Here is an 18298-nt window from a genome sequence, read left to right on the forward strand (position 1 = left end):
CCCTTTCTTTACCTCAATGCCAGCATTTTCTGCAAGATGCCTCTCCAGCCCAGGGAAGCCTCAAAGACAGGCGCTTGGGGCCGACATGGCTCTTCTCACCCATTATTGTGCCTGTGATGCACCGTGGCACCAGAGCCTCCACTTCTCCCAACCCGCCCAGGCTGTCTGTGGAGCTGCCCTTCATACCCCTCTCCCTAGGTAAAGCATCCCTTTACGCTTGCTTCTGTGGAAAATGACCCCAAAATCTATCCTGTGCCCACACCCTGTACTGACGCGCAACCTGAGTTCAGACACAGCAGCATCCAGCATGGACCAACTGGCCAGAAGAGCTTGGGCTCAGACATGTGTGGGGGAAGAAGTGCTCAAAGCAATCAAGAAACATTACTGCTGAGGCTTAGAGGTGGGAGCACCAGCTACATGAGTGAATTCCCATCCTGGGAGATCAATGGGGTCTAATCAGGATCAGAAAGGACAGCTACTGCCACTAAGCCATCTCCAGCATAAGCCACCACCTGCCTAGACTCTCCAAATGCCTAATGAATCATGAGGCTCCCTAGAGAAATAAAGCAAGAGCCTACCCCATCCCCAAGCCATTTACATGGAAGTCTCACCCCTGGGGCGCTCTCTCTTCTCTAACCTCCCCATCCCCACCACACCTTTGTCTCCCACACACCTGAAGTTGCAAGAAGAGAGCAGAAAAACCCCTTCCTTCCCTCCCATTCACCATTACCTGGTCCTGATCAGCAGGATCAGACCATGTCAGCCCCCTCCCTGCCTTGTCCAGTCATTTAAGGTGAGCAGTGCAATTAGCACCATTACAGGCATGAACAGCCCTCAGGCCTCTGCCACCACTGAGCCCATCCAGGCTGCCATGAGCTCCCCGACCCAAGGAGCTGTGTGAGACTTGTAGGTGTCACTCAGACACAAGGTGACAAACCTCACCACTAGCTCAGCATGCACACATTTCTCCAAGGAAAGCCCTAACCATAGGTTGGGGAGTTATCATGGTGACACCCAAGCTTACAGCCAGGAAAACACTGGAAGACTTAGGCTCGCTATATGGCATGTCTAAAAGCCCTCAAATAGCAGAGCGGGGAGCCCCTGCTGGCGAGGTGGTCTCCAGTTCTCATCTGGAGTCCTCCTCACGGTCTGCATAAAGAAACAGCTCGTGCCGTTTGCCTCCAGCACAAACCCATCGATCGCTCTCCAGCTCAGGAAGCTCATGAAATCCTGGCTCTGAGCACACCAGAAACGCTCTCACCCTCGGACAGCGTGCAGCAGGCGCAGTGAGGGGTAGGCAGTCCTGACGTTGATGTGATGCTTCAGGATGAGCTCGTTCACCCACTCCACTCGCTCCTTGCCCCCCTTGGCCATGAACGCCGGGATCCAGAGGATGCTGCCGTTGAGGCTGTGGAGGCGTTGCAGCAGCTTCTCCCTCCAAGTCTCGTTCACCAGGTCCTCAAAGGCCCGTTGGATGACCGAGGGGTTCATAGTCACCAGGTCCGTCTTCACGCCCACGTCCTGCGAGTACTCCTGGACAGGGGCCAGATTGCACCTGCAAGGGGAAACACCGAACAGACCTTTACAAAGGACGTGAGAGAGGGCAGTGACGAACACGAGGGGTGTTTGATGCCAAAAGCCAGGGCCAGTGACAGATGTGCCCATTCGCCCTCATTTTTGGGAGGGGGAGGAGGGAGAATGAATCTCTGCAATAAATTAGAGAGGCTCTGAACTGGTAATGAAGAGCCATCCTAATATAAGGTCGTCATTCCTCAGCATGCTGGCATGTGTGTGCATATTGCTCTGGGGCAATGCTAATAACAGACATGACTCTGGTGTCTAGTGGGTGGGTTTGTTCGGATTGGTATCTCTTCTGGTGTGGTTCAAAAATAACACATAGCAACAAACCTTCCGTCTTTGCTGCCACAGCAGATTTGAAATTAAACAGCCTTTCCCACGCAGGGAAAGCGTTCACCTCTTAATTCTGGCCCTGTTGGGGTAATATTATCCCAAGTCCCTTTTCCTTCCCAGTGAATCTCTGCTTAACAGCAGACCTAGTGACACCAGCAGTGGTAATGACACCAGCAGGCAGTGGATGCCAGGACATGGTCTCCACAGGGTTTGGCTGTCTGGAGGCTGTGACCTTCAAAACCCATCTCTTTCTGTAGCATTAACTGGTACCTCCTCTCAGACTGTGCAGGCAGATATGGGCACACACGATCCCCAGGGAGCTCCCACGCCACGACCTCCTGCATCACACCAGGGCTGAGGGGCTGCAGGATAAACTACCAACAGATCACCCTCGTTATACTGTGGTTTCCTACAGCTCCTCGAGGGGGGATCTGCAGCTGTTAAACTGTGGCCGTGCCAGGCACGCGGCACTGTGTAAGTGACACCGGTGACCAGCTGACGGGGGGATGCAGAGAGATGCTCCCCAAGCACAGTGAAAACCAGCAGGTACCCACATGTTAGTACACTGCATGCTCTCCTGTGGTGTTTTACAGTGAAGTTACAGTATTTAATGAGCAGGAATTGTATCCTAACCATCTGCCTTGATAATCAGTCATTGCTACCGTTTTCCCAACTTTACAGATGGGGAAACTAAGGGAATGGTATAAAGAAAATCCAGCTACTGGCACACAGGACCCTTCTGATCCACTCGTCACAGGAGTAAAATCGCTGAAAATAAACACTAGATCTGAAAGGCAAAGCTGTATCCTGGATGCAGAGCTCATTGCTGGTCACTGCCAGCCCTGCTGAAAAGGCTGCCTGGATGGAGCAAACCTTCATCAGGAAGATGCAGATCCAAGTGGTGGCTCAGATAACCTACAGTGAGAAGAGCACGTCCATGCCAGACCTGCACTGGCATACCCGGCGGGAGAGAAGTTGCTCAAAATCCCAATGCTCATACCCAGAAAAGCTTTTCTCCTGCAACTTTGCTGCCTGACACGAAAGCCCCTCCCTGAACTTTGCCAGAACTGCAATAAGCAATTTTTACCTTTGCTTACTCTGTTACACTTAAGAATGTGAACGATAACACCCTGTCCCCTGCGGACAGGACAAAGCTGCTAGCAGCCGGGCAGGCTGGAGCAGCCAGGTTGGAGCGGGGGGCAGAGGTGACATTATCCTCATTCCCACGTCATGCTGGGGACCGCCTCTGCGAGCTGCTGATGGATTGGGCTGTCTTCATAATAGACTCGCTAGAAAGCAAATATCTGCACATACATAAATCATCAGCGGACTCCTACAGCCCCTCAGCTAACAGATGTACACGGGTGCTGGGGATGGGAGGGCTGGCGCGCTCCTCCTCTCCACTTCAAGCATCTTCTGTAGCGATTTCAGTGTGTGTCCTAGTGTGGGTCAGGATCTGCTGCTGCAGGTCCATGGGGCAGCACATCTGTGGGGACATTGGTGCTGGGGATGGAGCAGTCACAGGGGAGCATCAGACCCAGGCGTGCACAAGTGTGGTGCCAGGGCCTGAGAGCAGAAATGATCTTGAGGAAGAATCCAGCTTGTGTCCGTGGAAGAGTCCAGGACACGGTTTGTTTGCAAGAGGGCAAGCATGTGGGGAAAGAGGAGGGAGTGCTTGGGACTGGGAGTGCTGGGGCTTAATGGTGCGCCATGAGAAGACACGGGGTGCATTTGCAAGATCACTGGAGGAGCGCTTGGTGGTGGGTGGGAGAGTTTGCAGCCGGGCATTTGCATCGGTGAACTCTACGTGTGCACATGGGGCTGCAAGGCTGTGCTGCACCATGCGATCGGGACTCCAGCCCCTTTCCACCACTCCGAAACCCCCTGAAACCCCCTCAGCCCCACTGTGCAGCAGGGAGCAGTCCCCTACCTTATCACAAAGCTGTGTGCATCGATCTCGGGGCCGCAGCCGCTGCTGAGCAGGACCCCTGAGTTGCCCACGATGGCGCAGGTGGGGAACTGCTTGCCCTTGAGGGGTGAGGTGCGGGGCAGCAGCTCGTACAGGTTCTGCGAAACGTTCATGGTGCTGTCCCTGTCAAAGACGTAGTGGATGACATCCCCTGGCTTCAGCGTCCCCTTCAGCACCGAAATGTCCTTCTCTGCATCCAAGAACTTCAAGATCTGTTTCCTGAGGACAGGGAAGAAAAGAGCTCCATCAGGTGAGGTACAGAGATCACTTGGGTCATATATAAGATGAACTCTCGCCTCCTGCCTGCCCTTGCTCTGTGGCCAGTCCCAGCCAACTGATGCTCTCCAGGAACAGCTTCCAAACAGGTATCTCCATCTTAACACCTGTTCCTTCTCCACCTATCCCTTCCCGGGGCAGGCTAGCACGGTCGGCCCATCATTAGCGGGGGTTCCCTGCATTCACCCTGGGTAAAGGCTCTCCTTCCCCCCTCCAGGACCAGTGCACATTGGTTCTACTTGGCCCAGAAAATGGGGGCTCAAGTGCTCCTTTTTTTGTCATTGCAAGACCAGCGTGTTCAGCCGGGAATTCATTTCCAAGCGATCGCTTACAGATATGGAGCCCAGCTCAGCAGGAGATAAGCCTTTTATTTCTTTCTCAACTTCTTTAGATGATATACAGAGGCAATTTGCCAGCTTGCACTGAAGAGGACCAAATCTGTCTCCTGTCCTATAGGTAATTACCAGTACCTGATCTTCAAAGAGAGTGTCTGGTTGTGTCTCCATTTGGATGAGGCTGGTTTAATGTTGTGCTTAATGCTTTCATTACTTCTGTCAACAACAGCTGGAGACGAAGAGTCATTTATTACTACTTCAGCTCTAGAGAAAAGAAAGACAGGGAGACGGAGAGAGACAGGATCCGTTAGCATCCCAATGGCACTTCTAATCACTGTCTTTGGCTCTGGCTGCTGGAATTCAAACTTCATCGGAAAAGCAAAATTGTAGTTATTAGCTAAACAGGAACTGAAAGCCTGTTTGTATTCTGCTACACTCAAGCAGACAGACACAAATCCTTAAATACCTGCTCGCTTACATGAACATAGACTTACAGTCAGGCACAGCTCTACAGAAAACACAATCTTACACATCTAGCTGTAGAAAAGCATGCACACAAAAACACAGGTAAAGACAGGCTGGAAGACGGACACTTGCACACAAGACACCCCAGAGCCCCAGGGAGCCCCCAAAATTCACCAAGACATTTCCTACGGGGACAGACGAGGTTGCTGCCCTGTTGCCTCGTGGTCGCACATGACTACCCCAAAGGGGAGCCAGCTCAGCTCCTGGAGAGGTTAAAATCTTCATCAGAGAAGTGCAACCTTCACTTCACCCAAAGGAGAAATTAATTTAGCTGAGCCGCCGAGTGCTGCTTCTGAGATTGGACTACGAGCATCCTGTACTGAACAGGGGGAGGCTGGCTCACTGGTAACTTTTTCTCCTGTTAGAAGGGAGCACCAGGATTTCAGCATCTGTATCGCCTGCTCCAGACCCAGAAATGAGCAGGGGGATGGGCAACAGCCAGATGCTGCAGTTTGAAGATGATCACCGGGAGACCCCAGCTTTTAATCCTTGCTCTGAGAAGCGAATCAGCCCCAGCACTTCAGTGCCATTTACATCAAATGGCATGAATTAAGGGAGCCTCTGAATATTTGATTCCAGCCAGCCGCCCTCCAAAGAGAACACCCAAGCAACTCATCAAGAAGCTGCGTGTGTATCCGCAGCCCTGAAAAAACCTTCACACTTCAGAGCGCTCTGAAAAATACACAGCCAAAGCACTTGCTATCAGTTAAAGGGAATCTCCCTCTCTGGTGCAAAGGGCTTTTTCCAGCTGGGAAATGGTTTATAAATAAATACAATTATAAAAAGCATATAAACCTCAAGGAAGGAGAAGAGTGAGAGATGGGGCAGAGCCGGTGGCCCAGGCTCATGGACAACATCCAGCTCCCAGGGGCACATCTCCAGCCCAGGGAAGGAGCTCCCAAGGACACACTGTGGCTCACACTATGTAATGTTGCAGAAAGGCAAGGAAATGTGTTTAGAAATGCTGGCTGCCAGTGTCCTTGTGCGTGCTTGTACAGTACCTTTCCAGAGGCTGCCAGTCGAGGATGTTGGATTTTTTTGCATCTTGCATTTTGCCACATCACCTTGTGTCTTGCAAAGCTTACTGATAAGGTGTCAAAAATCATAAAGGAAACAGGGTAAAGAAATCTCGAGAATAACTACGATTTTTCTGTTTGTTGTCCATTTTCTGTGTTTTGATCATGGGTGGTGACATCATCAGAGAATGACATCACTCACTCCTTCTTGTGTGGTGTCACTAAGCTTTGCAACTGCGCCGCTTGGTAATGCTGGGCTGACATGAAATCATTGTAAAAATAACACAGACAGACACTAAATGAAGCTGCGATGCCATGAAATGACTCTGCAACGGAGCGACATTACTGAAGTGCATTACGATAAAACCGGATGGAGCTCTGATGTCAAAGACAGCGATCTCTCTTCTAATAGCACGTAGTAAAACTACGAAAATGGCAACTCTATCACTGACTTATTTTCACAATAAGTAACTCTCTCTTTCTCATTCTCTCAATCACCGCAACTTGCAGATCCTTGGTTATTTGCAAATGATTATCGCACTGAGCTGGGGGATGGAGGGGGAGAAACGATTAAGAAAATGCAAAGCAGAAGTGAAAAGAAACAGATACATTTGCTAAATAAGAACAGCACTATCCAGCGAAGAGGAGAAGCAGATTAATAGCTGCCTTACAGCAAAAACAAATGAACACAAAATCTAATTTACAAACCTATTAGATTTGCTATGTAAGCTGTTCACAGCTGATCTGATTGTACCTCTGCCTCCAGAACTCCTGCAAGACAAAGGAAATGCATTATTTATAAACCCAGCTCCTCTTTGCCAAGCATTGTTCAACAGTCAAGAGATCCTGCTCTGAAGGCCTCCGAACGGAGACACTGCTGCGCCGTTCGCATCCCACCCCATCCAGAAGGGAGATGTCCTGATGCCCATGAAGGGCTTTTCACATCCATCGTCACTGCTGCCCTACTGCGACCGTAAAATCATTCCGGCAAAAAAGCTCCTAACCAACCCAATTAATAATACCTGCGCGATCTAACCAGCCATCAAAGACATCTGCTCTCCGTCGTCAAAGCAGCATGCAGTCTACAGGTTGCATTAAATACATCTCTACTTTTTTTTACAAGTCAGGTGTTAGCAGCACATAGAGAAGGTCTCCTCCATCTCCAGGCTGCCAAGGGACTTTCCCTGTCCTTTTCAGGTGGGGACTGAGCTGAAAGATCTGGATAGGATTCCCACCACTGTCTTCATCTTGGGCTTTCAGTTGAGACCACCCAACATCTCTATTTTATCCAGACTGAGCCACCAGCCTTCTAGGTGACTTGTGGAGACCTCATCCTCACAGTGACACCTTCTCCCAGCTTCTCACGGGACCCAGGGCCCTGTTCCAGCCCCCTCCGATCCCACAAGTACCCCGAAGCCCCTTGTCCCCACCTTTGGTGTAACCTGGCTGAAGCTACAAGGCCAACTCACCAGTCATTCGCATGCTGGAGCTGAGACCTGAAGTGACAGCCTTGTCACTCCCACGGCCTGACACCACTGCACAAGGACAGGTGCCAGACCTGCCCGAGCAAGACCTATGGGAACAGACAGCCAAAGTTTCCAGCACCTATATGATGCTATAATGAAGAACAGGTGGGAACAAGCCCCTTCAGAAACACATGCCACTCATACAACCTGTGAATCCTTGCTTAAACAAGTATTGGTCTGCATCTAGTTGGCTGCAGAGACCCTCCTTACCTTAGCTTGCTATTTTGAAAGAGGTCACAAAGAACAAGTCGCCCACTTCGTGATGCTCAGTGCAAGCTGAGCTCCTAGTCAGACACGTTTTAACTGCCATGTGCTCATTGCTCTGTTTTATTGTTTCTATTGCACAGATATCCAAATGAACATGCTCATAAAGAGAACCAAATTCTCCTACAGCAGAAATACTGTTACTGGAAATATATACCTTAATGAAAATGTATCTCAGGAGCATGTATTTCTACCAGTCCTAAAAAAATCCCAAATGCATTAGACATAAATGAAAAAGTAATAGTGTGCGTGAACATTTGGTGCTATCAAAAAATATTTTCAGACTTGTGGGATGGGATGTAAATCCCTTTTGTTAGGCTGAGCACAGCCCTCAGCACCACATAACATCAAACCCTTGGAAATGCCGTGGTGGTTGTCCCTTTCCTCCCTCCTGCTGGAGAACATCTACGGCCAAGTCAGAGCACTTCCTGCTTCAACACTCTCCTCTTTCCTTTGACAAACTTGAGAGTTAGCAAGCGGTTTCATTTTTTGGTGCATCAAGGGAACAGCAGGACTACCTTATTCCTAGAGCCTATTGGCATTTAACAAGCCTCCACTTTAATGGGGTTCACCGCAGGGTGTGGGAGCAGACTGGATTAGTGTGCAAACCACGCATCCTTTCAGAGACGTCTCCTCTGAAGGAGCCTTCCAAATGGGATTCACACTCCTTCACACTTGCTGTAAGTCAGATAGGGACTGGATTAAGGGCTTAGAAAAAGAAATGCTGCTCCCTGAGTAAGTGCTGGTTCACAAACTCTGTGAAAAAAATTAGGAAGAGGACAAGACCTGTTTGCTCCCACCTCATCCATGTTTTGCAGCTATGGCAGGACTGATCTGAAGTATCACAACGTATTATTCAAATGCATTTATCCAGTTGGGCTTTACAGGCCCCCAGCGACAGGTCTGTGCATGTCTCCTCCTGAAATTAAGGCAGGCATCGGGGCTGGATATGCCAGCTGTGAGGAAGACAAGTTGAGAGCACATCTCCCAGCTCACTGTGCGCAGAGGTGGTGGGGAAGCCAACCGGCTGCCCAGATCCCCTGTTGAGCAGCCCCTCAAGGGAAGTTTCGGGGGTTACTCTTTCTCCCTCACACACTGCAAAAAGCAAAAGTTTTCAAAATATTGTAATGCAAACAGAGGTCGAAGTGTTCTGCTGTCCACATGAACATGAAGGGGGCTGCTCATCAGAGGAGGAGAGAGCAGGGCTCTGCTAGGCATCTTCCCATGACTTGTTCCCTGGCACTGGGCTCGCTGCTTTGCTGGCCAGCAGCAGCCTGGATGCTCTCAGTGGACACCTGAGATGCTGGCAAAGACACTGCTCCCTGTACCAGGCTTAGTTTCTCTCTCCGAGCCATGGAGATTGCCTGAAGCTGGGACATGGTACTTGGCTGAAGGTCTCAGCTGGTGTAGCGAATCCTAAAATGCTCCTGTGGTTTCAAAACCATCAGCCTTTGGACCCTTTGTGTACTACAGTGCAACTTCTAGACATCTTCCCTACAGATCTCTCTTTGTACAGTTGAAGACAACGTGCGCTGTGAATATGATACCCCTGGGTGTATCGCCCTGTCCAGCCACCCTGCTCAGCTCGGCCCACCAGTGGGTACCAGCCAGGCAAACCAGCTGCTCAAAACACCCATGCTTTAGCCAAGCATGGTATTTTCCAAGGCCTGTTATACCTCATTATCAACACAGGCAAGCCAATACTGCTGCACTGCTTCACTTCCCCCACCTGGTAGAGGAAAGCATTAAGAAATGGAATGCACTAATTAAGAGGCACATGTTAAAAACAAAAAGTCAGCCCATTTTATTATACCTTGCTGACCTGGAGTTTCAAATCTCTTGGCTTCAAAAGGCAAAGACCAACCTCGATTAAAATTGCACAGATAGGCATTGATTTCGAAAAGCTTTCTAGTGCTACACCATGTTTAGATTGAATTGCCTTATTAATCTAGTTGTTATCAGTTTGATTGTATAGCCAGCTCTACAAAGTACCAACCTGCTTCCTAATCCTATTATTTACAAAATGCTCTTCTTTTGACTTCTGTTGGGATGTTTTCCAGTGATAAGTCGCATCTTATGTGCTAATGCCATATTACTGGCTTATGCCATCTTCTCTCATTTTTGCTTTGAGATTTTCAAGCTGAATTTCCACTATCTAAGATATTATATAGGTCAAAACATTCTGTGCTCAGATGTAAAGTGACACTGATTCATATATCAAAGGATAAAAAAGAAAAATTGTCTTATGGTTTAGGTCCAAATTTTCTTGGATGAATAATTTCTGACAAATCAGGTATGCGAGACTTTTCTATTCACCCACTATGAATAGGCTGTTTAGGGCTTTTGCTTCCCGTTTCATCGTTTCCCACTTTTTAAATGATTCTCTTAATTGTTGCTAGGTACGGTTTGGTCTTGCTTCGAGCAATTTCGATATGTGAAATCAAAGCTGCTTTGACTGAACAAGTAGGTCACACAGCCTCTTTGGGCGAGTGGATCTCTGAGAGCAGGCTTTACACATTCATATTCTCAGGCTTACAGATTCAAAAATGTGCTTTCCATGGGTATTTTACAATGCCCACCTCCAAGTCCTGCTCCTCCCCAGCACCTGTGGCAGACAATACACATGGGAAGCACATGAGAAGCATGAACTAGCTAGAAATTTCAGCCATACCCAACCACCCATTTAGCCACATTTGTGGAGCCCATTCCTGGTGGAACAAAACCTCTGCCTCTTCCTGACCTTGGGCAACCCAAGTCCTCCTCTCCTCCCTCCTCCACATAAAAGAGAGATAATAATCCTTTGGGGGATTGTTAAATAGAATTTATCCATCTGAATGCCTCAGAAAGAGAGTTCAGAGTGCCACAATTTTTATCTGAGGGGTTCAAATGATTAACACCTATTAATTAAGTTTTCACAACCTGCTTCTGTGTTAGGCTCATTTTATGATCCCTGTTTTATAGCTGGGGCACTGGGGGTGAAGTAACACCAAAAAATGACAGTCTCACAAGCCAGGACAGGAGCAGGAACTATGGGCTTACAGCAGTCCTGTCCTCTTGAAAATACTGCTCGTTACTTGCCGAGAGTGAGTATAGCTCTTTCTGGGTGACAGGGAAGGACACATCACCCAGAGGACCACAGGAATCGATCTGAAAAGATCTCACCGGCCTGAAAAGCACATGCAGCCGTTGGTCTTGTGAAATGGCTGCAGGCTGTACCCATAAAGGCAGTCTGTATCTATTAAAAAAATAAAATCACCACCTATATTTACTTTGCTTTTTAAGGATTGATCTGATGTTCTCCTCAAGACCAGAAATCCTACTTTTCATCTGAAGAGCACCCGAGTGCGATGCCAGGCCTGGTCAGGGACCACCCTCTCAAAATCACTGCCCTCCCAACCCACGGGCTCTCCCTGAGGCAGCTGGAGTGGGGGATGCTGAGCAGGATGCTCACAGACCCTCTGCAGCATGCTGCTTCGTGGCCAGATGGACCCAGTCACTGTAACTAACAGTTTTGGGGAAAGGAATACACTGCCCAGCCACTGGAAATTAAATACAAACAGATAGATCACCCCCCTCCTCCCAGACTTGACAGACTTGCTCCTGCTGACGCTCACAGTGATATATAATCCCATGTGCATTCATGGGCATAAGCCAGACCTTGCAACATCAGGGACTAGCTGGCACGCCACCTCGTTAGAGATGGGCTTGGATGCACCGACTGCCCTATTAAGTGAGTGAATTCATTCTGCTGACTAAGAGCAGTGCAGTCATTAAGCTAAGCCATGTGCTCCCTGAGTCCTCAAAGATGGGGCAGGATTCGCTCGGGCCAGTGCTGTGAAATGTGGATCTGGCTATAGGTTTCAACCCTCCCTCCTCTTCCCTGAAATTCAGGGTTTGTGCTGAGATCAGTAGAGCAGCAAACGCGACTCCAGGGCTTTTGGGGGAAAAATTGCCACATTTGCAAGTTGTCTATGAAAGAGAAATAATTGGCTTTCAAGTGGCAACCTGTCCAGCCTGTTCCACAGGGTGGAAAAGCAAAGGTGTCCCAGGAGCCCAAACTGGGCAGAAACCGAGCCCAGAGGCTGAAAACCAGGATTCCTCGGGGACCGTATCCTGGCTTTCCATCCGCACATCAGGGTCTCACTAGAAGATGAAAAAAGGCCACATTTATTGGCAAGTCCCCTCGCGGGCTTCTCGCTAGACACTCCAGTGGCTTCTGTGGGGTTGAGGTCCACCTATATCCATAAAATGCTCTGTTATCACAGGAGAGACAAATTCGGAGAGGAAAGGCTTCACTGCTGGTTAGCCCAACACATAAACCAACTTGCAAATTAGAAACGCAAGCCAAAGCCAGGCGAGAAGCGATGGGATCAGAGATGCATTTTTGAACCTTGAGATCGTGTACTCAAACACAACATTGTGCACTCTCCTTAACACCAGTCTTCCCCCATCCAGAAACACAGCTCTCACAGGTTCGTTTCTCATCTCCCCTTCATGCATCACATTTTGTAACACACCAGGAGAAGCCAGGACATCTGACACTTGCAGATCATTCTCTGTGACACTTCATCAGTCACTTTTGAGACTTTCATCCCGGGGTGTGGAGGAGATTGCAACTAAGAGAATTGGTGGCCATTTGGGTAGCCCTGTGTACCTGCACTGTCCCGGTGAGCAAGGTTCCCTCTGTAGGGATTAATTTGGAAGACATTTCTAAAGTGTTTGTCTGCTAGGATGAAAGATCCTGCAATACATGTTGATGAGACGTTTCAAATCACGCTTCGATGTGTTTAAAATCTCACTTGTTCATATTGTCACAGCTTGGCAGCCTGGGTGTCAAAAATTTCCTAAATATCAGGTGCTATTTTTACTGCTCCAAGTTTCATTCTTTCTATCGAGTCATACAACTGCATTTGAGAGAGTGTGCCCATATCATGGCTTTCAGGAAAGTCACCTTGTCCCACTGGGGTCCTGACGCAGCTCCGACACACGAGCCGCAGGGGCAGTGCTTGTGCAGCCAGGCTGGCGGTGCAGCATCTTCCAGCAAGCCAAGGAGACTCAGTGTAAAAGCACCAGTCAATGGCCTCGCTGTGGCTCACAGTGCTTGCTATTACCCGCCACGGGAAACACAGATCTGTCAGTCTCATGCAAACCAGCCTTGCTAATTTGGTCACCTCCTCCCACGCCTCAATTCCACTTCCATCACGTCACTGCTCCTTCCCCGGGACCACAACAAGGTGGGAAGGTCGGAGGCGTTCAGCATCCCTACCTGTCAGGTAGTAACCGTGGCTCCACATCAGCTCCTGCGTAAATAAGAGCAGGGTTTGGCCCCGAGATTTCTGCCTGGCTATAAATCACTGTGGGTAACCATTGCAAGCGTACGCTGAGAACGCAGGAGTCAAGACACGTGAGTTTGCAAAACAGAGACACCTCTTGCTTAATAGGGAATAAGCCAATTAGGCTGAAACACTTATGTGATAAAACACGTGAAGAACCAGCAGGAACGGCGCAGCTCCGATGACTAAAGGACACAAGGCAACGGGAGCGATGCCCGTGGCAACCTGCCACCAGGACGCTGCTTGGGGATCACTTTGCACTTGGGTAACCAGAGCACCACAGCCAAATCCCTGTCCCTGCCTTGAGCTACCTGCCCTGAAGCACCTGCAAGGGGCAGGAGGATGCTTGAAACAGCCTGATGGTTACTGCTGCCCACGAGGGAGCCATGGTCCAGGACTCTCAGGCTCTGCCTCCACGCCAGCATGTGCCTTCCCTGAGCCAGAAAAGTCTCTTTCGCACTCGTAGAGTGTCAGGTCTCACATCCACATGCATTTGCTATAACGTCAGCATGGCCTGACTTCATCATTCCGTGATACTCTTATTGCTGATCTAAAGACAAAATACTCACGCGCTCACAGGGCTCAAATGTCACACACTTCACCCCTCCCCGTCCTCTGCACTGGCAGGACCTTATTCCTTCCTTCATCTCAGGTCTTCCATTAGAAGTTTATTCCTGGCGTTGGTTCAGTTTCTTTGGCTGTGTTAATGAAACAGCCAGCAAAGAAAAAGACATTGAAGCAGGCAAAAAGAATCCAGTGAGGGGGTTGGGATTGGGGTGTGTGTGTGTGTGTGTTTTGTGTATTTTTCTTTTCCCTTCTGGAAGTGAGAAAGAAACAACCCCAACAGCCCAGCGAAGACCTTGAAAGGAGCTGAGACAAAAGCCTCACTGTTTAAAAAACATGTCTACACTATACATTTTTCCTGAGATAATTTTTTCAGCCAACAGAGCAGAGCTATCAGGGAGTACAAACAGCAGAGCATCAGTCTTGAAGCAGATCCTGTCACCCTGAGCATTTGCATCCCAAAAGACAGAAATCCCAGTGGCTCCTGCAGCACCTTGGATGCCACATACCTTGGGAAATGCGAATGGTACAATATGAAAAGATACCATGTCTGAGGGGCTGTGGGTCCTTGGGCTCATTCTCTCACACGCACCTCTTGCCTACTTCTCCCACTGCTCTGTGCAGCCCCTTGGAATACTCAAGGTCTCTTATTGTTTCTTCTTTCACTGTTGATGTGGATGCCAAGGACCTCTCCTGGGCAGTGACATCCTCCTTGGGTGGTTCTTCTGTACGAGCATCCTCAAAATAACATCTGGTGCCTACACAAAGAGGGCTGGGAGCGCCTGGATGAGAGCTACACCCCTCAACCAGCAACTGCCTGAGCTACTTGCCCACCATTACAGGCACTCACCAGCAACAGAGCCATCCCAGGACCTTCGCAGGGACTTAGTCTCCAGATGCTAAATACTGAAAAGCCAATAGTGGTTTCAGAGCTTGGCCTCCTCTCTCCTCTCCTGGCTCATAAAACTACACCGTGGAAATCCAGGCGGCAGTAAGAAGGAGAAGTTTAATTACCAACTGAGCAGCTGCTGGTTGACAGTCAAGTGTGCTTCTGGGCATCTGAAAAGGCACTGGAGATGCCTTATTATGATGCTTAACCTTCGCAGGGGAAACATGTCCCCTGTTGTAGCTACTGGCTGAGAGCTGAATTATATTCCTGAAGATGCTGGTAAAGCCTGGGCTGGGAGGTGACAGGTCACGGTGGAAGAACTGTCCTTCGATTTGGAGCTGCCAGACACACAGGTGACACCCGGAGTTCACCGTGATGCTGTTTGACTGACAGAGGCCTTGAGAGAGCACTTCAAAACTGTGCTGTGACAATAGGTGCTTTTAAAAGCAGCCCTGCCTGTGGAGAGCGCTGGATGGGGAGGGATAGCGTGATCAGCATGCACATGGCCAGCCTGGGGGGGTTTTTGTTTGTTTGTGATATTCCCAGTGGATTTCTGTATGCAGTAACAAGGGCTTTATGCACACTAGCAGTAAGAAAGAGTCCAGCACTTGAATTTGGAAGGAACTGACCCAGTGCACAAGCAGCCAGCTTGATGAAATGCTGTGCAAGCAAGGAACTTCAGAAGGGTCAATAGTGGGATCAGGGCAATGAAGCTGCTGACCGCCTGGTAAAGGGGAACGTCTCTACAGCTGATGGTGTTTCTGCCTTGTAGTGCCACCCCCAGGAGCAACGATCACCCCTGGGCTGGAGCAAGGACTCCTAATGGGGTTACCTGATGGCAGGACACAGCATTTGTGCTGAGACATCACTTGCTGCTTCAGGAGGACTGTTTTGGTCCCACCACCCACACACCGAGCACCTTTACTTTGTGCTCATCTTCCTTCCTGCTCCCAGCCTGCCCTCTCACCCCGCACCATCGCTGCTCCCCTGGCAGGTTTTGGCAGTGCCATGCCTAGATCGGCCCTTTTGCTTCCCCATAGGAGCCAGCGCTGCTGCTGTTGATGAGGATGCATCTCCCAAGGCTGCTACCACCACCAAGGCTGCTGCTCAGCCAAGACAAGGAGTTGTTTAGATTTACAGCAGGAACACAAAGAAAAAGGATCTGTAAAGATGCTCTTTTTTCTTTTTTCTTCTTTTTTCTATTGCATTGCAAAGGGCAGAGCTGCGACACCAGCCTGCTCTGCCGTGGTGTTTGCTGAAGGACACCTGAAACTCTGCTCCTACAGTGAATTTATTGTGCCAAGGAACTCCCTTGTTTCCAGAGGCAACTGGGGATGGAAACTAGAGAAATGCCAAAATAATTATTGTCTATTGTTGTAATTTGGGCTGATTTCTTGCTGCTGAGGATGACCCAGGCCCAGGGAAAACAAATGATGGAGGCAATTAGAAGAAGCCTGTCTTTCAAACAACTGTTTTTTATAGCAACCGTGACTGTAGATGTATTTAAGTAGTGCTGGTCTCAGGGATGAAAAGACAAAATACCTGTAGCCTGAAAGCTCACGGAAAGATAAGGGAGCCCCTGTTAAACGCTTTCCCGAAAGATCAAAAGCATATCTGACCCGCAAGTAGGCACCGAAGAACAGATGTCCATGCAGAATAACCATGGCTGCTGCAGAGAATACAAGAGAAAACTGACCTCTTCATCCATGTCCGGGAGAGGCCAGGAGGGCTCCCGGCGGCAGCGGGATCTGCTGTGTCACTGCTGGCTGCGGTCCCAGGGCTTCGCTCTCTGCCCACGAGTACGGCAGTAGCACGGCGGAGCGGGCACCGTACTGCTGACGGCTGAATCACTTAACCTCACCGTTAGCTGCTCAACAAGCCTTCGCTAAATGAGCCAACATTTGAAACTCCTTGTTCCCCGCAGGGACAAAAAGATTTCCTTTGCTTTCCAGACTTGGAATTGTGCATTTGTGGCGTTAGAGATGGGAAACAAAAAAGCCCACCTGGGCAAAAGGGACACTTGAAGCCCTTGAGGGAACTGCTTTGCTCTCTTTGTTGCTCTGGTCACTGGGGCTGGGGCTGGCCATGGCTTCAGCAGCTCTGCACTGGCTGGCGACGTGCATCCTCCTACCACAGCTACTGCCCTCCTCTCTGGCCAGCTCAGAAATTCCGTCCTCAGGGGCCTTGCAAGCTGCTGACAATCAGGATGGGACCGAAGAATAACTTTTTACCAGCTGTACTGCAAAGCCCTTAGAGAGGGACTGGTTACATTCATGGCACTGGGTTTTTTTTCCTGTTCCACAGGATTTCTCAGGGGTCTGCCAGTACTTCCCATCTGCTGCCCCCAGCCCTCCAGCTGGACACAAATTCCCTGCAGGTACCACTGCTCCTGCTCAGCTTAAGGAAACAAGCTATGGAGATTTACCTCCTCCAGCCTGTTCTAGGAAGGAGCACAGGAGTTTTGGACACATCTTTGTGACAGCCACCCCTGCCCCTGCACGGCAGCAGGAGATGAAGGACTGCTTTACAGGGAGGAAAGGGAGCTCTGCAGCCAACCTGACATTGTCTGCTGGAGCTCAAGTTATAATCAGAAGAGTTGCAATCAGAGCCTACACTTGGTATTTTCTTACTCAAATCAGTGCTCCAACATTGTGTTTATTTTCCAGCTCGATGCATCATGGGGCTTTTGTTATAGCCCTGCCACAGCCAACGAGTACAAAGGTCTCTCCATTGGCTCTATTTACATGAATAGCTACAGGGTGTCTGTGGGCTTCTGTCCTGCAGAGAGGTATTACTTCTCCAGACCAACCCAGATACTTGTTGGCTCACATGCACCTGCTGTGTAAGCGCACAAAAGTGTATGCTGGTAGAATAAGGCACTTTTTTCAACAAAACTTTCTGGTGGAGAGCAAGTCTTAGTCTAACTCTGGGTCAGGTGCAGTAAATCACAGCCTGAAAGACCTAAGCAGGACATTTATACTCCACGGACCAACCTTGACAAGAAGTGTTATGACTACAGCACACTACAGACCACTCAGAGCAAGCACATCAGCCACCATAAAGGACACAAAATCTCTTTGTGGCATTCCTGGGCCTTTGAAAGGCAGGCGTTAGAAAAGGGCACATGAGGAAAAAGTAGCCATTTACTGACAAGCTTCCAGGCAGGACAGCAATATTAGTTACTCCAATTCATCAGTTAAAAAGACCAGAATATAATTCCTCTTGTAATCAGGATGGAAAGGCATGTGGTCTGGGCTAGCAGAGAAAAGGTTGACTCATATTAAGACCAACCCATTACCAAGTGTCAAGTGCTCCCTAAAATGGCTCACACATTAATTGAGAAGTCACCTGGTGGCAGCGGGTCACCAGCTCCCTCTACAGACAATCAGGACACAGCCGGACCCCTGCAGAACAGCTACAGCAGATGCATAATAACAAAGACTCTCTTTAAACTGCCACCAAAGAGCAGAATTTTCCTCCTCGTCACCAGCAATAATTATTCCACTCAATGCCGAGTCCTTTGTCTTCCTCCGCGGCAAGAGGTCTGGCCCGCTCCCCTGTCCTGGGGTGGATGAAGAAATGGCTGCGATTGCATTAGTGTTCCTCAAGACAGACATGAATGTGTCTTTTGTTTCCTTCCAGGGAAACAAAGAGCTGGAGCCGGAGTGATGGAGGGAAATGTAGGCGCCA

General features: G+C 49.4%; 1 protein-coding gene across 2 annotated transcripts in view; it reads right to left on the minus strand.

Moving 5' to 3' along the window:
- ST8SIA2 (ST8 alpha-N-acetyl-neuraminide alpha-2,8-sialyltransferase 2) overlaps positions 1 to 18298 on the minus strand; it is a 32921-nt gene that overhangs the window by 10947 nt on the left and 3676 nt on the right. Inside the window, exons 2-5 of one of the 2 annotated variants that reach the window (XM_074880721.1) lie at positions 6741 to 6803; positions 4627 to 4755; positions 3842 to 4099; positions 1262 to 1555 (exon numbers count right to left, since the gene is read on the minus strand). In XM_074880721.1, the coding sequence (XP_074736822.1) occupies positions 1262 to 1555; positions 3842 to 4099; positions 4627 to 4755; positions 6741 to 6803 (744 nt within the window). The remainder of the gene's footprint in view (positions 1 to 1261; positions 1556 to 3841; positions 4100 to 4626; positions 4756 to 6740; positions 6804 to 18298) is intronic. The other variant, XM_074880722.1, reaches the window with a different exon arrangement.

The sequence above is a fragment of the Strix uralensis genome, chromosome 11 (assembly GCF_047716275.1).
Source record: "Strix uralensis isolate ZFMK-TIS-50842 chromosome 11, bStrUra1, whole genome shotgun sequence".
NCBI lineage: Eukaryota > Metazoa > Chordata > Aves > Strigiformes > Strigidae > Strix > Strix uralensis.